Here is a 21,329-nt window from a genome sequence, read left to right as displayed (position 1 = left end):
CGCTTGGGGCCCCCGAGATGCGGAGCTGACCCTGGCTTGTCCGCTGGGCGCCGTCTAAGCGCACGACGCTTAGAAGCGGAGGAGGGAGGCAGGAGGGTGGGTCCGAGAGGATGGGAGCAGGAGGGACTCAACCGCTCGGCTGGCTCTGAAATGGACCATGGGGTGCGGCGGCCCCAAGAAGCCGGGAACGGCCCTCGGCTGAATTCGGACGGCCCCCACGCGCAGGGAGAAGGCAGCCTCGCTGGCTCCTCGGTTTTGGCCCCACGCCTGCGGGACGTCTGACCCCCGCAACCGTTGGAATGTGGTCACTTGTCGGAAGCACGACAGGAAGTGAGGATGCCCCCCGCCCCCACCTCGGTCACTACCTGACAGTTGTCACGGATGATCCATGAAACCAAACCAGCGGTGTCCCTTTCCTGCCGGGCAAGGCACCCAGTGTGCCCCAGGGACGATGGGGAGAGGTCTGCACGGCTGGCGCCACCGGGAGCGCCTGGACCACAAGGGCACCTTGGACATAGCCAGGACGCCCCTGCAGGGACCACGGACCTGCCGGTCAGGTGCAGCCGGAGCCTCCGCCTCTGCCCAGGGGTCACCACATGGGTCTCGTCTGTGTTGGGGTCACCGGTGCTTCATAATGGCGGTAGCTGCTTTGTGCTGGCCACGCCGAGGCCCCGCAGCCAGGGATCGCCCAGCAGATACGGAGAATCTGCCACGTGCGGGGGACTAGGTCTTGCTTAGGTGTCTTTTGAGTTACTGGATTTTTTTTTTACTCTAAAAGTGACTCATGGGTTTACTAGAGAAAATTCAGAAGCTGGGGCCGTGTGTGCGCAGATCGCAGATGGAGCATAGGCGTTCGGTTGGCTTCTTGGTGTCACAAGCCCCCACGGACAGAATGCGGACAAGATGAGATGTGGAGCGAGGAGGTGGGTGGGCGCCTGGGCCGCGGAGACGGCTGCCAGAGGAAAGCCTGTGGCCCCCGTGCGCGAGGCGGGGATCGGGCCAGGAAGGGAGGTCCCGGAGCAGAGCCGCCAGTCAAGCCCGAAGGTCTGCACACGGACAACAGACAAGCAAGAGGCCAAGAGTGGCTCTTCGAAAAGCATAATGAAAGTGGGAAATGACGAACTGCCACTATCAGAACGGAGAAGGGGACATCTTCAGAACAGACGCAGCAAGCAAGCGGGAATGACTGCGTCCCCGTCAAACTGCAGAAACATTTATTCATAGCAAGGGGCGCCTGGCTGCCCGAGCAGAGCTCCCTGTGGCTCTCCTGCCACCAGGGCTGTGGCCGGCATGTCGCAGACACGCGCGGGGAGGTCACGGGGCCACCCTTGTCAACATGACACGCACAGGAAGAGGACGAAGCGGCAGCCCTGGGTCCTCGGCTGCCCCTTCCTGCACGGCTGCGTGCCCGCCCTCACGCCGGCAGAAGCCCCAGCTGATTTCTAGAGCACTGCCAACGAAGGGTCTCCAGGCGAACACCAGGCTGTCACCCTGACACCAGGAGTCTTATTCTGAAAAAAGGGGCTTCCTGGGGGCCAAGGTGCTTCTGAGCGCTGGAGGCCATGTGCCGTGGCCAGCTGTGCGGGGGCCTGTGCCCTCCACCCGGCAGGTGGCTGGCCTGGCAGTGCTGGGTGGTCGGTGACAGCCCAGGGTGGGTGCAGGACGCCGACCCGCGTCCCACCACAAGCCAGCCAGGCAGACTGAGGGGGCAGCTTCCAACACGAGACGGACGTGGGGAGAGAGGCTGGGGGACACCGATCGGGTTGGCAGACTTCTCTGTAAAGGGCCGGGTGACCGCTACGTTAGCCTTTCCAGGCCGCACAGTGTCGCCATCCCAAACTCTTTGTTGTTGTTAAGCTCTTTATAAAATGGGAAAACCATTGTTAGCTCAAGGGCCCTATAAATACAGGCCTCGGGCCATAGTCTGCCATCCCCTGAAACAGACTCCTCAGGGAGAAGAAACAAATGAACAAAATGTTCATAAAAACAGAAGACTTAGTGTCTGTAAAATAATAACAGGATCCTATAAATAAAAGAACCAAAAGGATTCTTGGAAACTTACACTGAGGAAGATAACAGAGAGGAAGGATTCAGTGGCAAGATCAGGAGAGAGTCCAGGAAGTCACCCAGCAAGTGTCCCCGCACTCGGGTAAGGACCCGGGAGCGTGCTGGGTCACTGGCGCCCTCCCCGGTGCCAGCCCTGGACACCACGCAGCTGGGGGAGGGAAGCTGGGATTCTAGAAACTGAAAACCAAAAGGCACCGCCTCGGGCCAGCAGAGGCCATCCTGGGGGGGCTCCCAGCGGCTGCCCTGTGCCCCCCAACAAGGTAGCCCGGGACACAGCTGTCCCTCCAGCAAAGGCACTCGCTACCCACAGCCCAGGCCCTTGGCAGTAAACCCGGAGAGGGAAGCAGAGGAGCGACGGCAAGATGGGAGGGGAAGGACCTGCCGGCGAGGCCCAGGCTCCGAACAGTGAGAGTCAGAAAGAGCCGGGGAGGCGGCGGCCACAGAATCCTCAGGCCAAGTCACCCGGACATTCCAGACAGTGCAGCCCGGGGCTGGGACGGACTTGCACAGGACCTAGCACCTCAGAGTCGGGACCATGGTCACGAGAAGCCCGAGAACTTCCTGGAAGAATGAAGACAGGACACATCTCCAAGATCAGCCGTCACAGTGGTTTCCGACTTCCAACAGCCATGTCAGAAGCTGGGGGACAAGGGAGCTGCTGCACTCTGGGTCAGTCCTGAGGGCCTGAGTCACAGAAATCAGGATTAGCCCGGAGAGCAGAAGAGAGGTTTCCAGAAAACAAGAGCCCAGGGTCACGGGGGACGATGCAAGCTGTTGGATTTTGTGCACGAGTCCACCCTTCTCTACACGGCTTGGGCTGCTGGTCCCCCTTGAGGAAGCTTCCCTGTCCTGCACCCACAGAGCCGGTCTTGGGGGTTCCAAGTGGGGGAAGGCTTTGCCTCCATGCTTGTCTTCGGCCTGGCAGGTAGGGTCTCTCAGGCTGTGAGGCAGGAATCCCATTTCTCTTTCCCGAGTCCACGGGTCTCTTTCCCTCCCTTCTCAGCCCTGCGAGGCGAGGTCACGAGAAGCATGTCTGGTGGACAGAGCACTGGGTGTGGTGCCTGCTGGCTGTCCCCCCCCCAACAGCCACCTCCCCCCACCCTGGCCGCCCACGGGACTTTGACCCCCTCACCGACCTCACAGACGCCAAGGCGCTGCGCGAGCGAGCTGGGAGCATGTGGCCCGGAAGCCTGGATCCTCTGCTCCCGCCCCCAAAGTGCCCAGAAGACCCCCCAGGGCGTGTGGCTGTGCCATGGCGGGGGGGCCTCTGACCATAAGCTCCTTCTTGTCCCCCAGATGAGCTGGGCAAACCTGCGGGCCACGTTCCCCACCCTAAGCCCCGCGCAGCTGCACCGGCTGCTGACCCAGTACCAGCTGGCCTCGGCCGTGGGCCCCATGAGTGCCTGGGAGCCGGGGGCCCAGGACAGCCCTGACGCCTTCAAGTCAGGTGAGCCGCCTCGGGGGGCAGGAGCCAGGGGCCCCATGTGCCGTGCTGGGGTAAAGGGGAGCCTCCCCAGGGATTTCGAGGAGCCTCCCTGGGGACTTCGAGGAGCCCGCAGAGCATCGGCCACTTCCGCCCTGGGCCATCTTCCTCCTGGAGCGCCCCGCCCTGTCCCCCACCTGGGGACAGGAGACCCCCCCCAAGTAGGAGGTCAGAGCCTACAGAGCTCCTGACTTCTGAGGCCTGCCGTGAGGCGGGCCCTCTGCTGTGGGCCCCCCACAGTGTGGGTGCCAGCCTTCCTCCTGGGGGGGGGCTCCTGTTCCAAGGCAGACAAGCCCCCTGCCGTATGGATCCCGGGGACACGCCCGGGAGGGGCAGGCGCGGGGGGGTGGGGCACAGCTGTGGCTGGAGGCTCCGGTCAGCAGCTCGGGCTTCGTGCTGGGTGGTCACTAGATGCAGAAGGGTCGAGCACTGGCTTGGGCAGGTCGCCTTTGCCGGGATGCCCCCCGGCGGTGTCCCCAGTCCCGAAGGTGTGTGTGGGAGGTGGCTGGCACGCCTGGGGAGGGGCAGAAGTCTGGTCTTGGCTGGCCGGTCACGCCGTCCCCCCTCCCGCAGAGGAGGTCCTGGAGTCGTACGAAAACCCCCCGCCCATCGTGTTGCCGAGCGAGGGCTTCCAGGTGGACTTGGAGGCGGACTGCCTGGATGACAGCATCTACCAGCACCTTCTCTACATCCGCCACTTCCTGTGGAGCCTGCGCAAGCCCACCCCCGTCGGTGGGCCTGCCCGGCCGGAGTGCGAGGTACCAGGCCCGGCTGTCAGGGCACGGACTCCGGTAACGGGGTGGTCAGGGCAGCAGCCCCAGGCCTGGCTGCCGCCCCTGGGGGTTCCCGGAGCCCCTCCGGTTCTCCCACTACGCGGGCCGCTGAGCACCTGAGCACTTTCTCCCTCCCCCCAGGGCCCGCACCTCACCACCCCGGAAGGGCACCCTGAGAGCCCGAGCTGCCCCCCGGTTTCCAGGGGAGCCCGTGAGGCTGGCCAGGCACGCGCTCTGCCTTCCGCTGGGGCTCCCCGGGCACAGGGCCCTCCAGGAAGGCAGAGCCGTGGGGGCCCCCAGGCCGGCCCCCCTCACGTAGACTCCTCGTGCCTGCTCACGCCTCCCAGCACCCCACTTGGTGTTGAGCCCGCTGTCCCCGAGTGGCCCGAGGCTGGCGGCAGCTGTGGGAGGAGGAATGCAACTGCAGCAGGTGAGACATGTCCCCGGGCTCATGCCTGCACCCCAGCCCTGCTGCCACCTGCAGGACCCTTTGGGGTCACGCGCCCCTACCCCCCCCCCCCCCCACCGCGAGGTCCTAGTGGCCTGTTTGGCCTGGGCTTGCACTGCCTACCCGAAGGCCCCCAGCCCGGGATGCCGGAGAGCAGCTGGGCCACGCGCAGCCACCGTGGGACTAAGTCACTCTGCCCAGGGTAGAGGAAGGGGGGGATGGCTGGGTGATGGCACAGAGAAGGCGTGAGGCAGGGCGACGGAGAGGCCGGAGGGACAGAGCAGCCCTGGCCGTGCTCCTGAAGACTTCGGAGGGGGTCCTAAGGGCAGGGGTCACGCGGGCAGAGCTGGGCCTGAGACAGGACACCTGCTTCATTGTGCTGGGTCTGCGGCCACAGCTCTGAGTTCTTGGAGACAGAAGGCCCAGGACCCTCAGCGTGGCCCCAGCTCAAGAAGGGGGCAGCCCCCTGGGAGCCCTGGTGCTGGGCCGGGGGGCTGGGTCAGAGGGGGGGGCGGTGGACAGATGTGGAGTCACTACTCAGAGGTGCAGAGAGAGGGGCAGGGGCTCAGGAGAGCGCGGTGGAGGGGGAGGGAGCCTGAGCTGAGCCCCTTGCTCAGCCCTAGAAATGGCCAGCCTGCCCGGGCTCCGTTCTATAGAACTGCAGCCACGACAGGGAGAGGTGCCCCTTCCAGGCACGCGGGGGTGTGGCCCAGAGGGGGTCTGTGAGCACCCTTCCCGGGCTGGGGCAGGCTGCCGCAGCAGTGTAGACAGGGGCCCCTTTTCTTGCCCCCCCCCCCAGGAGAGGGTGTGGGTCCCGAGGACGAGCCCCCTGAGGCCCCGTCCAGCCGCAGCTCCAGCACGGACGACTTCTGCTACGTCTTTGTGGTGGAGCTGGAGCGGGGCCCCTCCGGTCTGGGGATGGGCCTGATTGACGGGATGGTGAGTGCCCCCCCCCCCCGGGCTCTGCCCGTTCCACAACCCCCCAACACTGGCCCACAGCACGTGTGCTCATCACGAGAGGAAGGGGGGGCAGCTCCCAAGAATCTGAGAGGAGGGAAGGGCCTGTCTGGGCCCGGGGGGGCCGTGCTGGTGTCCAGCGCTGCCCGTGCAGACCCGCTGAGGCCACCGCTTCTCCCCCAGCACACGCCGCTGGGTGCCCCCGGGCTCTACATCCAGACCCTGCTCCCGGGCAGTCCCGCGGCGTCGGACGGCCGACTGTCCCTGGGCGACCGCATCCTAGAGGTGAACGGAAGCAGCCTGATGGGCGTCAGCTACCTGAGGTGAGGTACCCCTGCCCCGGTGCCGCCGCCAGGGGAGCCCCGGCCCGCAAGCAGGTCCGCTCATGGTCCTGCTCCTTCGACCTCTGACGACACAGCAGCCCCGCCAGGGGCCCCCCAGGGAGGGGGAGCACCGTGTGTCACGGCGGGGTGACGGGGTGGGCCCCCAGCCCAGGCACCCCCAGAAGCCCCGCCCGTCTCACCTGCCCTGCGGCTGGGCCTGTGGTGCATCCCCACCACGCAAGCTCGGCGCCAGCATCCTCCTCCCCCCGGTTTCAGAGCCGTGGACCTGATCCGACACGGGGGGAAGAAGATGCGGTTTCTGGTGGCCAAGTCTGACGTGGACACGGCCAGGAAGATCCGCTTCCGCACGCCGCCTCCCTAGGGTGCCAGCCCCCTGCTCCCCGCCCTGAGGCTCAGCCGGGTCCGCCACCTCTTGCTGGGCCGTTCCCGCGCTCCCTGCCGTGGACGATGTACATCTTAGTGTATATTTTATTTATATGACAGACAACACTGAGCTGTGATGTTTGTTACAGAGCTTTTACGTTAAAAGACTTTAACGGAAACGTATAGATTCAATAAACTTATCTTTCGTATTCTGACGGGGTGTCGGTGTGTGGAGCTGGGGAGGGCGCGGTGCTCGGCTCCCGGAGGGGAGACCCCCTGGGAGGACACGGGATCCCTGTGCTGCCCCCCACCCTGTCCTGAAGCCCGGAGCTCCTGTGCTCAGCATGTTCAAAGAAAAGTCTAGAACCGGCCTCCTCCCCCCATGCTTTCCCCTCCACTCACGGCAGCCGCGGCTTGGCCCTAATACCAGGCTGTTAATCTGCGGCAGGGCCAGTGGCCACCAGGTCACTGTCCCTTCACCCCAGCAGGAGACTCACCTCCTCCTCCACCAGGCAGCTGTGAGCAGAGCCGAGCCCGGGGCAGGGCCGTGTTGGGGGTCGTGGTGACAGCGGAGCTCGGACACCCGCGCGGGGGTGGTGGGGGTGTCTCCAGCAGGGTCAGCGGCGCAGGCCTACAGCTGGCTCCTGGGTCGTCCTCACAGCGCCTGGAGCTCACTCTCTGACAGGAACAGACACCCGGGGGAGGAGGGGTCCCGGTGAGTCAGCTGCCGTCGCGCCGCGCCCCTCACATGGAGAGGGGTCTCAGGGAGGGAGCCCCGCCCCCGGAGTGGTGTCCCGCTCGGGCCCAAGCGCCGGGCTTCGCGCGGCTCCACACCGCCCTCTGGTGAGCGCGGACGAGAACTGCGCCCGCCGCTGCTCCACGGACACCGGACCCGCCGGCTTTGAAGCGCCTCCCGCTCCTGAGTTCCCAAAAGGCTGGATGACGTGTGTTTTGTAAACATTCATTTTAAACCTGATTGGACCCAAAAGGAAAATGTTTAGAGCCCCAAACTGAAATCAGGGTGCAAGTTCAGAGAGGCCAACAGCAAGCCTGCCCCGTTACTGGTCTCGGTTGTTCCCCGCTCTGCGCGGTGAAGGAGATACAGCTGTGCCGCCGAACGGGGGACCCCACGTAGCTAAGTTCCCGAGGGGCTGGGGCCCTGAGAGAGGTGACACCCGCACAGAGCTCACGGCAGGCGCCTTACAGGCAGTAACTCATTTACTGCTAGAAGCTCCTGCCCCCCCCCCCATTTTCCAGACAAGGAAACACGTGCAGGGAGACTTATTTTCTGTACCAGCCGCTGCCACAATAATGCTCGGAAAAAACAAGGCGGCTCAGCGTCCATCAACCTCACTTACCCTCACGCAGCGCAGCTAGAGGTCGTCCGAGCTGCAGCTGCGGTCGTCCGAGCTGCAGCTGCGGTCCTCCGGACCTCAGACAACACGCTGGCCAGGAATGTTCTCTTCGCCACGGCAACCGTGCAACAGGCCGAGCCCAGCTCCCCAGCAGATTTCAAGCTCCTCTCACTTCTGCCCACAGCCTGTTGGCCAAAGCATACGGGACAGGAAGCCCGCAGTCAGCGGGTGGTAAGCACGCTCCCCACCACCAGGCCATAGCAGGAGTGTGGACTGCAGACCCAGGGAGTGAAAAATGGACACCGATAACTCAGCCCCTTGGGAGCACCCCGGGTTTGAGCTCGGGTAGTTTCTGTCTAGACTCTCAGTAACAGTTTACCCTGGAAAGAAAAAGTAAAAGGAACATCTCTGGATTGGCCTTGGCTGCGTGGGAAGCAGGGAAAATGTGTCTCCTCAAAAGCCCTTCTCACCACCTGGTTCTTACGCAGGTTTGGGACCCAAACTTAGAGCAGGTGGAGGATCTGAAAATACCCCAAGCTGAGCACTGACTGAAAACAGCCCCCCAAGCATCTTGCAAAACTAACACACTTTTCTCCAGACGAACATTTACATCCTCAACCCTAGCCTTCCCTAAGTCGGGCCCCGGGGCCACGCGGGGTTAGCTAGGGCTCAGTAAGCGCACCTGGCCTGCTGTCCCGGCGCCACGCGGGGGCGGGGGGTGGGTGGGGTCGGCGGGGGGCGGGGAAGGCTCAGTACGCGCACCTGGCCTGCTGTCCCGGGGCCACGCGGGGTCCGCGTGGGGCGGGCGGCATCGGGGAGCGGCAGGGCTGGGTCGGCCCCGTCCTGGGGGGACCAGGGTGTCCCCGGGCGGGCCCCGCCCGACGCCCACCTCTCTGCTCCACGGGCACGTCACGTGCGGTCTCTCGGAAGTCCTCCTGAGGCCGGGACGGCCGGCGGAGCCGAGACGTGCACTCCCTGCCGGCCGGCGCCCGGTCCGGTCCTCGCACCGCGTCCACCCGCCTACTCCGCGGCCGCAGTTCCTTCAGACGACCGAGAGCCCCACCGTCCGGGGGCGGATCCGGGGTCTGGGGGCGGAGCGAGGGCTGGGCGAGAGGGGGCAGGCCGGGCAGAGGCTCGCGGGGCAGCAGCGCCACCTGGTGGCCCGGCGCCTGTGCGCGCCCCGCGGAGCTGGAGCGCAGCCTTGGGAGCTGGTGTCCAGAGCGGGTGGCTGGCCTCAGTGGAACAGGGGCAGGAGGCGCTGGGGTGGGTGGGGCGGACGACGACGTTTCTTCCGCTACCACACCCAGCGTGTCTCCCCCACTCGGCATAATACCGGAGCGATCCGGGATTTGCTCGGAGTCTCCCGTGGCAGGTGTTAGGGTCCCTGCTGGGTTGTCTCTCCCTCCCTCTGGATGGCAGGGGCCTGCAGGCCGGAGGAGCCCCAGCGCCCTGGCCTCCGCGTCTTCATCCAGTAGCATCAGAAGGCGGGCTAAGAAAGGACACTGAGCAAAGTCTCTTCCTGGTGGCAGCTGCACTGGTGGGAGGGACACGGGGCTCCCTTTCTGATCGCCCACATTCGTGCTGTTATTTCTGTAACATCCGGGATGCTGGGGGGACTCAGTGGGAAGGAACGGCCCCAGGTGTCTGGCCCAGCTGGGCGGGGGCCCCACCTGCCCAGGGCCAGCTCCCCCCACCCCCAGCAGCGCTCCCCATTCCTGGCCTCTCCCCTGCCTCGTGCACACAGGGACTTTCTGAAAGACATTTATTGTTGCTGCATCTCTCCGCCCCCGAACAAGGAGCAGCCAGAAACAGACCAAGCGGCCCCCATCCAGCCCCCGACGGGGCGAGAGCTCCGAATCAGACCTGTTCCACCACACAGCTCAGCACACGAGAGACACGAACACCCAAAGGCTGAGGACGGGACAGCCCTGACCAGCACGGAGGGACCCAGACGCACCCAGGCTTGGACTCACGCCCCTCCTGACTTCCCCTTTGGTCATAGCAGCCGCGGCTTGGCCCTAACGCCAAGCTCTTAATCTGCAGCCGGGCCGGCGTCCCCCCAGGTCACCATCCCTTCACCCTGGCAAGAGGCCCGCCTCCTTCTCCACCAGGCGGCTGACCGTGCGCAAGGCCAGGGGCAGGGCCGTGTTGGCGTCGCGGTGATAGCGGGGCTCGGCCACCTCTGCGCTGGGCGTGAGCACAAACTGGGCCACGCTGGGCATCTTCAGCAGCGTCAGCAGCTCAGTGGCCCGCGTGCGGACGGCTCCCGCGTCCTCCTCATGGTACGCGGAGCTCGGCGACGTGCTCTGGGCCAGGGTCCTCATCTTTGACAGGAACAGAGACACCCTGAGGGTGAGGGGGGTCCCGGTCAGTCAGTGGCAGGTGCATGCCTCACGTGAAACCTGAGGCCTCGTGGAGGAGCTGAGACACCCGAGGCCTCCGGGTTGTAGCATGAGCTTGTAGAGGTGAGGCTGCAGGGATGACGCCCACGCCACGGGTGTCCGACCGGACCCTCGTGCTGTGGGCCACATGCAGACCTCGGGGACCAGGAAGATGTCTAGAGCCAGCTCCCTTCCCCTTCTGCCCCATCCTGTACCTGGGAATCAGGTCTTGGCTCCGGGAGGCCAGCTTGGTCAGTGTGGTCATAAGCACGGCCATGACCTGCGGGGGGCACTTGGGAAGGGCGGCAGACGGGCGGGACTGGGTGACCTCGAACAGCAGGGCCTCCAGGGCCTCGAGGAACCTGTTGGTCTGCCCCACGGTGCACCGCCGGTCCCAGGACACGGAGAGGTACTCGCCGACGGCCCAGGCCTGGGTGGGGACAGAGCCTCAGCCCTCCGCAGGCACCCCGGTGCGAGAATGGGGCGGTGGCACAGCGGCCGGCCTTACCACGGAGGCGAGCATAGCCCCTCTGCTGTGGACGCTGCTCGCGCTGCCCACGAACTCCAGCAGCTCTCTCGCCAGTTCGACCACCAGGGACGGGTGCAGCGCGCACAGGGCCAGGAACTGCGAGCTCAGCACCCTGCACGGGGAAGTCACTGCTGGGCCGCAGCCGCCCCCGGGGCCCCAGACCGTGGTCCCCCTTCCACAACCAGAGCCAGGAGGTGAAGGGGGAAGCCTCTGAACCCTGGGTTGAGGTGCAGACGGTTCCCGCCCCTAAAGGAACCCAGGGTCCACTGGAGAGGAGGGGGGGCTGCCGAGTGGCGTGGGCACAGGGCCATGTGGCTCAGGCCTTCGAAAAGGGGGACAGATGGTCTGGAAGGATCCTGGAAGAGGGGCTGGGGCCGCCACAGGAGAGGACAGACCTGGGAGAGGAGGAACGGACGTGGGGGCGTTCCGGACCGGAGAGGGGAGTGCGTGCAGCAGCAGGGCTGGGGGGAGGGGGCGGGGAGGGGATGCTGGGGCGCAGGGTTTGCGCTGAGGAAGGCAGCTGGAAGGGGGCGCAGTGTGGGGGAGGTGGGGACTCAGAGCTGAGGCAGGCTGAGTGGGGGGCAGTGAAACCAGGCGGGGGCGGGGCCGGCGGGAGGGCCCACCTGTGCACACGGGCCTCGTACTCGGCCACCTGGTAAAGGGAGTCACTTCTCTCCAGGAGCAGCAGCGCCAGCTGGTTAGTCAGGGTCCCGTCGGCAACCTGGGGGTCAGGAGGGAGACACAGACTTAGCCCGCACTCTGACTCCACCCTCCCCTGCACTCTGCTCTGGACCCGGCTGTGTCTGCCAGCCCAGGCCGCTCTCGGGGACGGATGGGCCGCTGCTGGGGGCGGCCGTGTGGCACCCCTCCCGGTGCCTCTCGCCAATCCACAGCGGGATCTGCGCCAAGGACGGTGGCTCTGCCAAGGCCCAGGGCCGGCCCCCCCGCGGGAACAGAAGAGCTCAGAAGTGGGCTGACCTGGGTCACCGCAGAGAAGAACGCCTGGAGCAGTGTGGGCACGGCCTCGGCGCACTGGACCACCCGGGCGCAGCTGGCCATGGGCCGCAGCAGCTGGTGGAGGGGCGCCAACCTGGAGGACACGACACACGTCCCACTGAGTACCCGCCCACCCACTCCCCCGGGGCCCACAGACACGCTCTCCACACGCGAACGCTTGGCTGGTGCCTGAGGGGATAGGGGACAGGGTCACAGGGCCGTGGCCTGGACCAAGTTCTGAAACCGCCTGCGCTGCCCTCTTCCGAGGGGGCACCCTGTCACCGCGCATGCCACCCCCTGCTGACAGCTTCGCTCCCATGTCAGCACGCCCTGTTCCAGTCCTGGCCCTCCGGCTCCCGGGGAGTGCTACGCCTCAGTTTCTCCATCTGTACAACGGAGTCACCACAGCGCCTACCTGGCACGGTCGTGCGGACCGGATCGGGGCGCTGGTAAGAGCTGAGCGGGAGGCCCGTGCCCAGCGAGGACCCGCGGCGAGGCCGGTGTCTGCCAAGGGCAGGGGGCGGGGGCGCGACCGCAGAGGCCTCTTCAGGTCAGAAGGCGCAAGGCCCAGGGGCAGACGTCCCCAGACACGTCCCACCCACCCTGGGACCAGGCTGGGACCACGCGTAGGTGCTCTCCTGCCCAGGGCTGTGGGGCCGGGGACGCCCAGCAGCAGGCCCACGCCAGCAGCTCCCGGCCTGAGCGGCCCTTACCTCTCCACTGTGCCGCTGGCCTGGGCCCGCAACAGGTGCTGGAGGAGAGCCTGGAACTGGGGGTCCCGGGAGGCCTCCAGGCAGCTGGGGTTCTTGAGTGAGGTGTCCCACAGCGGCCTGTCAGACGCAGCCGGTGACAGCCTGTGAGCGAGCAGATGCCCGAGGCCGGGCTCAGACGTGGGCTCTGGGCACAGGCCACGGGAGGCCCAGCTCGGCCCCAGGCCTTGTGGAGAGACAGAGCAGACGTCACCCCGTGCCAGCGATGAGCCTCAGAGGGACCGGAAGGGGCCTGGTGCCCAGCACGTGCACAGTGAGGCCCTCCCGCCCTGAGACAGGCAGAGGCTCCGAGGCTCAGGGCTGGAGAGAGGCGCTCTCATCGGGGCAGCTCATGGAACAGCAGGGGACGGGGAAGGACCGGGTCGGCAACGGGGAGGGGACCCAGCGCCAGGTGTCACCACTCGGGCTCACCTGAGCTGCAGATCCAAGGCCGCGGTCAGACACGGCAGGTCCAGCAGCGCGTGGAGCATCTCCATGGCCGTGCCCGCGTCCACCAGCCACGGCAGCAGCGCCACGAACTCCGAGGTGAGGGGCGGGCTGTTCCAGGCCAGGAGCTGCAGGGACAAGCGTGGCGGCTCAGTGGGAACCGGGAGGGCCCATGTAGGGTGCACGGCCCAGCGGCAGGGCCATCGGCTTGAAGCCCACAGGTCACCGCAGGGGAGAGCACCTCGGGCCCGGATGGGCAGGGTGCCAGTCCCCCAACTTTCCCTGGGCCACCTCGATTTGTTTTCCGTCGCTATTCTGCTGCTGCGTTCACCTTCGTACCAGCGACGAAAGCAACCGCTTTCCACCTGTCATCGTTTTTCCTCAAACGCAAGCACTGAGGCTCCAGGTGAATTCGTAAAGACCACGTGGTGACCACGGCCACTCAGAAAAGACACGTCAAAGGGCTGAGCGCAGCAGGCGAGGCTCCCACACGAGAGGAACAATCGGGACAGATTCGAGAATGCAGCACAGTCCGGCCTCGCTACTCCTGAAGGGGCTCAGCACGGGGCTCTCCCGGCGGGGACGCTGTTCCTACGTGACGCATGGAACCCTGGGGCCGTCCCTGGCCCTCTGCCAGCAGCACCCCAGGCCGCCTCCCCGGAGGGAGGACGAGCGGGGGGCCCTGCACTCCCCCTGGGCGCTGCCCCCGCTCTGGCCCCAGGACGCCCGAGCGTGCCTTGAAGAGGTTGGGGAAGCTCCGCTTGAGAATGTCAAGGTTCCCGCCGAACAGTGGAAGGCTGTCCCTGCAGAAGCGGACGAACTCGAAGGCCAGCGTGGGGCTGTGGAAGAGCTCGCAGGGGACCCTGGAGAACAGGTGCTGCAGGATGGCTTCCGAGTCCACGGCGGCCGCCTCCCCTGAAACGCACGGCCTCGTCAGGGCCCGGGCCCCGGCATGAGGGTCCCCGCCTCGGCACGAGGACGCCCCTGCTGCTGGGTGGGGGCCTCAGAGTCGCGGACACCAGGGGCCCCGACGTGTCTGTGCTGCGCGGGGGACCCTGGCCAAGCTCCATCCAGCTGTGTCCCCAAGAGTCTCCGGCTACAGCCCAATCCCTCTGAGTCACACGATGTGGAATGTTCTCGGGAAGGTACTGTGACCTCTCATGAAACTCCCATGACCTCTCATGGCGAAGAGAGTTCGAAGGTCAGCCTGAGGCTGCTCACCTTCACCGCAGCCCGTGAACCCGCCCACAAGCCCTCCTCCCGGGTGCGAACGCTCCCTCAAAGCAGCACGGTTCCACAGACGAGAGGGGCCGTGCTTCCCCACGACCCAGACGAGTCTCCGGGCCCACGAGGCTCACCGTGGCTCAGGAAGAACCGCGCGATGGGAAGCAGCACGCGCGCCCGGGCCACGTCCCCACACAGCCGCGCGTGCAGGGCCTTCAGGCAGGACAGCGTGCGGTACAGGAAGGAGGGGTCCTGCCGGCAGAGCACGTCCAGCACCAGCACGGCCTCCACCAGGCACTGCAGAGACGCGGAGACCCAGCTCGCGGGGAGCCGTGCAGGGGGCCCGCCCGCCCCGCCGGGCACTTACGGCTTTCTGCAGGTCCGCGTCCCCCTTCCTCAGGGCTCCTGGGGAAGGAAGAAGGGCACCCGATCTCCGGTCAGCATCAAAACAGTGACTGAAAGGCACCCTGTTCTGGAAGCTCGAGGAGAGAGCGGAAAGCAAGCTGGGAGCGGAGGGACGGGCAGCGCCCCCCACCCACGCGGACACCTGGTGGGCTGGGGACAGGTTCTGCCCCCTGCCCAGCAACCTGGGGTTTAGGCCTGGGAACACAAAGCCCCCCCCGCCCCCGACAAAGAGGCTGTCCAGGCTCCAGGCCCCCACGAGCAGCGCGAGACGCCCCCTCGGGGAGGAGGCATGACAGCAGGACTCACGCCGCGTGCTCTGCTCCATGAGGCGCTGACAGTACTCGAAGGCCTTCTCCCTCAGCCGCTCCTGGGGGGGCAGTAGGTGGCTGGCGGTGGAGGTGGCCGACAGCACGGACAGGGTGGAGCCCTCCAGCTCCGACTTGTCGTCTGGAAGAGAGAACAAGGTGCTCGAGGGCCATGCAGGCTGGCCCGTCCAGGGGCGCGAAGTCCCTGCCGGGGCCACCTCCACCCTCACCGGACACCCCGTGGAGTGGAGGCGTCTCCCCCTGGAAGTCGAGCCTGTCTGCACTGCTGGTTGGTCTGCACCGGACAAAGGGTTTGGTGAAGCTGTGTGAACACCCTTGCTGACGTCTGCCCACAGTGATCGCTCTGGCTTCTCCCGCACGACAGGGACAAGTCTGCCGGTGCTGAAGAGGCTCGGCCAGGGCTGCCAGCATCACCCAGGCACCACACCTGGTCCCGCCCACCTCCTGCCTGTGGACCCCGTGTGTCCCCCCCGACCGTGTCCCACCTGCGTCCGGGGCGCTGGGACCCTGGGGACTGCTGTGCAGCAGCCAGGCCCGCAGCATGGAGAAGGCCTGCACGTTCAGCCACTGGTCCTCCGTGAAGTGCTGGCCCGTGGACAGCACCGTGAAGAAATCTGTGGCCACCGCTCCATCCACCTCGGTGACAGGGCCTGGCTGTGGGAGGCATGGAAGGGCGGGCTGTGGGGACCCAGGCTGGGGAGGTGCTGGGGTCCAAGGAACCGGGGAGGGGGAAGGGGCTGCTGTGTGCGAGTGGGAGCCCTGACCTCATGCTCTCGAGGACGGGGGCAGCCCCAGTAAGACACCTAAATGCCGGCACCTGAGTGGACACGGTCGTCCGTCAGTGGGTTTGGCGCACAGCATCAGGGACTGGAGGGCTGTGACCCCTGGGGACCCAAAGCCCCCCGCCCCCCCAGCCGAATGGAGACACAAAAGAGGGATCATTCTGGAATCAGGGCAGGTGGAAGGACAGGAGGAGTTGATGGGACCCTGGGGGCACGGATGGCCAAGGTGGTGCATGGACGCCCAGGGACAGGGAGGTTCTGCGTCTCCAGGCTCACCTGCCGGGCTCTGGGTGTGGAGAAGAAGCCTCCGGAAGTGTGTGCGACCCCTTGCTGGACGCTGGCATAGCGAAGCCAGTCCACCAGCCTCTTGCTGAGCAGGTTGGTCTGGTCTGCAGGTGGGGGGAGGGAGGGGACAACAGGTGGGAAGTCATCAATCCCACAGACTCAGGCTACAGGGGCACTGGGAGATCTTTCTAGAAAACGAGCTCTAGACAGGGAGCTGGGCCCTCAGACCTCCCCCCACCACCTCTCTGCCGTCCCTCCCGCGAGGGTGCTCCACTTGCTCTGCGCCTGCACGGGCCTCTCAGGAAGGGCGACTACCTTCATGGAGGGTGTGTGGGGCCAGGCGGGTGACCTTGGACACGACCGGGAGCAGGTGCCTCAGACTGGGCCCCTCGGGCTGCCGGCTCTCGAGGACTCTGAAGGCGCACTGGCCCACGCTTCGGACCTCCTCCTTTCTGTCACCCTTCACAAGGAACACGGGGTGGGGGTGGTGCGACAAGTCCTCTGGTCTGAGAACACCCGGGAAGGGGCTGCCGCTCTACGAGCAGCGCTGTTTCCATAACGCGGCCTCTACCGTGCCCAGAACTCGCCCTCCCGCAGCCCTGCCACTGCCCCGGGGACAAGGGGGGAGACAGCAGGAGGGGGCGGGAGGCTGGTCCTTCCCGAGGCACCGGGGGCAGGGCGTGCTGCGGACAGCCCAGAGCCAGCAGGGGCAGGGCGGGCACGTTACCTGCACCAAGAGCACCGAGGCCACCAGGCTCAGCTGCTGGCTGCTCTGGACATGGTCACAGGACAGGCTCAGGCCATCGGAGGGCGACCTCTCTCTCAGGATGGCGGCGCAGAGAAGCTGGAGCTGCTCGGGGCACTTGGGCGAGCAGAGCGTGGTCTGCAGCAGGTCCGTGCACGTCTTCTCCAGCCTGGGAGGGCAAGGCCACGTGGCGGGCAGCGCGTCACCAGAGCACAGCCCCCCCCCCACCCCCGAGGCCGCCCGGGGCCCGCTGGCCGGCAGAGAGCGCTCCGTGTGCGAGAGCGCCGGGAGCACCGCTTTCAGTGCGGGTGAGACGCCGACGCGCCACGTGTGGACAGGCACGCCCCCCAACGTGGCCTCACATGGTGGGAGCCTGAATCCCCCCTGCAGATCATCGCACGCACTTCCTCTTGTATTTCGTGGCTGAGACGATGAGAAAGAGCCTCTGCAGGGCATCCACCGCGTCGGGCCCCGGCTCGTCCTTCTGCAGCAGCTTAACGACCCGGGAACAAAACTTCTGCAGCTCCTCATCCTGGATCTCCCTAAACCGAGAGCAGGGCGTCGGCAACCTGGTGTCGGCGGACCGGGCCACGGGAGCCGGAAATGCCGCCCTGAGCCGTGACGGGTGGCCCTGGGGCTGGAGGAACACCCCCAGGGAGCAGAGAAGTCCAGATGTCGCATGGGAGCGCGAGGCCACCACCCATGGCTCCTCCCTCCCTGGGCCGTGGCCGTGGCCGTGTCACTCCGTTTCCCGGCCAGCAGGGCTGTCGGGAGAACACCATGCCATCAGCTACAGCAGACCCCGTCACGGAGACGCCACCGCTCCGGACTTCTGTTGTCCCAGAAGCAGAAAAACTAAACCGATGGATGTTAGGAGTCAAAATGAAGGGAAGTTTAGTCTGAAATAAGTTGTTTTTCACAAAGCTTCCTTCAATGAGCCTGTAACTTCTGGGAGCAAGAGTGCAATCTTCTATACGAAGGGGCAAACGTTGTGACACGTCATCTGCCCGCTACAGTTTTTTTTTTTTTTTAAAGATTTTTTATTTACTTATTTGACAGAGATACAGACAGGCAGCGAGAGAGGGAACACAAGCAGGGGAGTGGGAGAGGAAGAAGCAGGCTCTTAGAGGAGGAGCCTGATGTGGGGCTCGATCCCAGATCTCCGGGATCACGCCCTGAGCCAAAGGCAGATGCTTAACTGCTGTGCCACCCAGGCGCCCCTACAGTTTCTTATTCTAGTATTTACTCTGCTTCGTTAAAAAACATACATATTAAGCATCAACAAGTAAAATATTGAACAAAGTCTCAAAACAGAAACCTGGTTTTTTAGGTTTCTGTTCCAGTGCAAAAGGCAAGACAAGCCCAGGAGACACAGTACTAGGGGGCCCCCTCCAGCCCCCTAGCCACAGCTGAAGTCCACTGAATCTGGGCTGGACCAATCAGATGCTTGGGCTCAGGGACCTGGAATTTTGAAGCAAGAGTGACGGGGCAGCCCCAGCCTCAGGCTGACAAGGAGGCTGGCCTAGTGTCCGGGGCTGGGGGCCTGGGGCTGCTTCCTGTTTCTTGTTCTTACTTGAAGGCCCACAGATGAACCTCGTGAACTCCCCACCACTTCTGGTCTCCCTCCCACCTCCTAACCCATCTTCTTGTCTTACAAACACAACAGTCCCACGTGGGATGAGGACCCAGAAGGACAAGAGGCCTGGTCAGGTCTGTTTCTCATCGGGCTAACGAGACTGAGTGGGAAGCCAGCAGGCTGCCTCAAATTAACATGGCAGACTCTTTCCTAGAATGGTGGAACCCCTCATGCTAATTAATCTCTTCCAGTATATTCTCTACATTGAGGGATTCTTTCTAAAAGGCCAGTCTGCTCAAACCCCCCAACAGCTCCCCAGTGCTTTCAAACCCAAACTCCTACTGACGCTAACAAGGCTTACAGGGTCCCGGGCCCTCCTCACTTCTCTAAGAACCACGAGTCCTGTTTACCCTCTGCCTGAAACACACCTCACTGGCTACCCCCTCACACACAGCCTCTGATGAGTGTCTCAGGCTTCTGGAAACCTCCCTCACCTGCTGCACACCCCCGTCCACCCCTTCTCCGAGTCCCACTTCCTTCACTCGTCTTCAGCTTACAGAAGATGCTCCTGGTGACTTTTTCCACCCTTGCTTTCCATCCCCGAAAAGTTCAGACACTAAAATCCAGCGCAAATCCTAACTCCCGGACGTTAGCAACTTCTTTTAAAGTGCCACCCACACCACAAGCTTAGAGCGGAAGACAGTGAGAACCAGTAAGACGTAACTGATGACGACTAGCTTTCCTCAAACACTGACAGGGAGAAGTCGCGGAAGTCATGTACCTTACGGATATCGAACCATACGGTACCCTCAAGCCCCCCACTCACCCACCCAAGACAGAGAGAGGGGAGGAGTGAGAATTCAGACAGTGAAGGCTATTCTTTACGCCTCTCATTCTGCGAAGTTGTGACCTGGAGTAGAAGGTGAGCTGGGGAGAGGAAAGTCCTGTGAAGCACTGGGCGCGTCTCAGCTCTTGTCTCTCGGCAAGAACGCGGAGGTGAGTATGCCTCACGTTAAGTGAGAGGCTATTTTCACTTCAAACTAGCCCTAAATTCAAGTGAGCTCGAGCTGTAATGCTGGAGAATCTGTCCAACAGTGAAGGAGACACAGACGGTGTCTTTCTGAGATTTTCAATCTGTTTTGACCACAGAAGATTTCGCCCTGTTCCCAGCCTTCAGAACCGAATCTGCATTCAAGATCTTGTTTCCCTAAATTTACGGCAGCCTTGTCAACCATCCCAGTCTTTCCCACCCATTGGTCCAGCTCCAGATTCAGTTTTAGGGTTTTTATAAAAAGTTTACCACTGGCTTGTGGTGCTGACTGCATTTTCTTCTAAACAAGTGGAGTCAGGTCTTAACACTGTCTGATGGACTGTTTTAGTCCTAGCCTGCATTCTGCGTTCTCCCATCGCTGGTTGGGTGCTGAGGAAAGGGGCTACTGACCAGTCAGTGGGAGTCCAGGGCCAGCTGGGGGCCAGGAGCAGGTGGTAATTTCTCGACCCTACCTAATGCATCCCTAGGGGAGAGATTTTTTAAATCGCAGATTCTGCACTTAGCTCCCCCAGTTCCTCGGATGGTATGAGATTGCTGAGCCTGGCACGCAGAGGTCGCCAGGCCTCAATGCCAGCAGGCTCTCATCTCTTGGCGGCTTCATGCTCTTGCCCCTGAAACATCCGACAGCCTCTGGCTCCCCGACCTTCCTGCTGGACTTGCGGGTGTCGCCGACCAGCCTGGGGGGGCCCCGCCCCGCTTCCCTTGCACGCACCCTTCGCAACGCCGCAGCCACCGGGGACCGGCGGGACGCTCCCCGGGCCCCTCCCCCCGGGCCTGGACGGCCGGCCTCCCCGCTCCCCGGGTCTCTAGAGCGGGTCTAGGTGGGCTGCTCCAGATCGCCGCGCGCGGGCCCCGTTCTGTGACACCCCCCCTTCCCCCCGCCAGGAGCCCCAAGGGAAAGGCCGGGGCACCTGGCCTGGTGGAGCAGACTCTCGGCCCCCGCGGTGAACATGCCGCTGTCGCCGCCGCCGCCGCCCGGAGAGGCAGCCCCACCGCTTCCGGGTCGCGTCACGTGCCGCATCACGTGGGCGCGGCGGCGGCCAATGGGCTTTGGTGGAGCCTGTTCCCGCGGGGGCGGGGCCGTCAGCCAGCCGGCCGCGGGTCCAGGTGGGTTCCTGGTCGCGTTGGCGGGCTGCGGACCCCGGAACTTCGGCACCCCCGGACCCCAAGACCCTAGGCTAGGACCTCAGCACCCTGGGACTCCGAGCTCCCAGGCCCTATGACCCGGGAACCTAGGCACCCTGGGACCCTGAGACCCTAGGATCCCGTGACCCCAGGACATTGGCACCCCAGGACCCAAGGCTCCCCCCCACCCCATAGACTCTGGGCACCCGGGTCCTTTAGGAGATGGCCTGGGGCCAGCCCCAGCACCACTGCCCCACTTCTAGGTTGTCTCCTGACCACGGACGGCCCTGTCGTGTGCGGGTCCTTTGCTCAGGATGACCTGAAAACATGCACATGCTCTGTAGGCAGAATCAGTAACCATTCAGGGCTAGGATTTGTAGGACCTGAAGACAGATTTGGGGACAGGAGGAGGAACAGGGCAATGGCAGGTTTCTGGCTTTCTGCGTGGTACCATTCCCTTGGCACTGGGGCAGAAGAGAAGTTTGGGGAGTCATTCGTTCAATGAGCCAGCAATGACTGAGTCCCTTCGCTGTGCTAGGGAGTATTTTAGGTTCTGGGAAACAGTGAACAGGGGAGGCCAGGCCCCTGCCCTTGGGGAATTTATAGTCAACAGGTGGACAGTGATCAAATACACAAACACACACCACAGCCTAGCAGTGGGAATGCCATGAAGGGGGGATGAAGCCAAGTAAGGGCAGGCGCTGTGACGATCGGGTGTCTGGGCAGGGTGGTGGGTCAGGGGGCCTCGGAGGGATAAGCAGTGGGGAGACGCTTTAAGGGGGCCAGCTACTCACCTGCCAGAAACCCGGACTTGGCGGTTTTGAGATGCTCTGATGGCCCCCGGGAGGCGTGGAGGGCGACAGGTGTGGAGGAATTAGAGACGAGCTGCAGCGACGAGGACGGGGCTGGGCCAGGAGG

General features: G+C 64.4%; 2 protein-coding genes across 16 annotated transcripts in view; one reads left to right on the top strand and one right to left on the bottom strand.

The window, feature by feature from the left end:
• RADIL (Rap associating with DIL domain) overlaps positions 1-6,650 on the top strand; it is a 63,579-nt gene extending 56,929 nt beyond the window's left edge. The window contains exons 9-15 of one of the 4 annotated variants that reach the window (XM_087867011.1): positions 3,364-3,514; positions 4,124-4,303; positions 4,445-4,753; positions 5,085-5,111; positions 5,571-5,710; positions 5,912-6,051; positions 6,328-6,650. In XM_087867011.1, coding sequence (XP_087723137.1) covers positions 3,364-3,514; positions 4,124-4,303; positions 4,445-4,753; positions 5,085-5,111; positions 5,571-5,710; positions 5,912-6,051; positions 6,328-6,433 — 1,053 coding nt within the window. In that variant the 3' untranslated portion in view covers positions 6,434-6,650. Of the gene's footprint in view, positions 1-3,363; positions 3,515-4,123; positions 4,309-4,444; positions 4,754-5,044; positions 5,112-5,570; positions 6,052-6,327 lie in introns of all 4 variants that reach the window. The other 3 variants (XM_087867016.1, XM_045813276.2, XM_087867005.1) reach the window with 3 other exon arrangements.
• On the bottom strand, positions 1,198-20,293 carry AP5Z1 (adaptor related protein complex 5 subunit zeta 1). 12 transcript variants are annotated; one of them, XM_087867038.1, is made up of 23 exons: positions 20,198-20,293; positions 17,064-17,201; positions 16,642-16,828; positions 16,230-16,374; positions 15,906-16,018; positions 15,333-15,501; positions 14,828-14,968; positions 14,484-14,521; positions 14,251-14,413; positions 13,629-13,807; positions 12,878-13,020; positions 12,410-12,550; positions 11,679-11,790; positions 11,324-11,421; positions 10,680-10,812; positions 10,387-10,601; positions 8,553-10,136; positions 7,794-7,975; positions 6,933-7,407; positions 6,252-6,507; positions 3,200-6,007; positions 2,967-3,100; positions 1,198-2,751 (listed from the first exon to the last, which is right to left on the bottom strand). In XM_087867038.1, the coding sequence occupies exons 1-17, from the start codon at positions 20,236-20,238 to the stop codon at positions 9,866-9,868; spliced, it is 2,427 nt and encodes an 808-aa protein (XP_087723164.1). In that variant the 5' UTR covers positions 20,239-20,293; the 3' UTR covers positions 1,198-2,751; positions 2,967-3,100; positions 3,200-6,007; positions 6,252-6,507; positions 6,933-7,407; positions 7,794-7,975; positions 8,553-9,865. The 12 variants fall into 12 exon arrangements, with proteins under 12 accessions (XP_087723164.1, XP_087723149.1, XP_087723153.1 ...); XM_087867023.1 differs by having other exon boundaries at positions 1,198-3,100; positions 3,200-4,724; positions 4,895-6,007; XM_087867027.1 differs by having other exon boundaries at positions 1,198-3,100; positions 6,252-6,337; positions 6,482-6,507.
• Positions 20,294-21,329: the final 1,036 nt, after the last annotated feature.

Source organism: Ursus americanus, chromosome 2, assembly GCF_024610735.1.
Source record: "Ursus americanus isolate L20-20 chromosome 2, mUrsAme1.1.p, whole genome shotgun sequence".
In the NCBI taxonomy this organism is placed as follows: Eukaryota; Metazoa; Chordata; class Mammalia; order Carnivora; family Ursidae; genus Ursus; species Ursus americanus.
The sequence above is the reverse complement of the archived record's forward strand: the minus strand, read 5'-3'. Positions and strand labels throughout refer to the sequence as shown.

Excerpts from the sequence above, each read along its gene's own strand:
- AP5Z1 (XM_087867019.1), bottom strand. The coding sequence starts at position 20,238 with ATGTTCACCGCGGGGGCCGAGAGTCTGCTCCACCAGGCCAG. Across the intron at positions 17,202-20,197 it reads AGTCTGCTCCACCAGGCCAG|GGAGATCCAGGATGAGGAGC; the intron begins GTGCCCCGGCCT and ends CTCTCGGTTTAG. Across the intron at positions 16,829-17,063 it reads GCCACGAAATACAAGAGGAA|GCTGGAGAAGACGTGCACGG; the intron begins GTGCGTGCGATG and ends TTGCCCTCCCAG.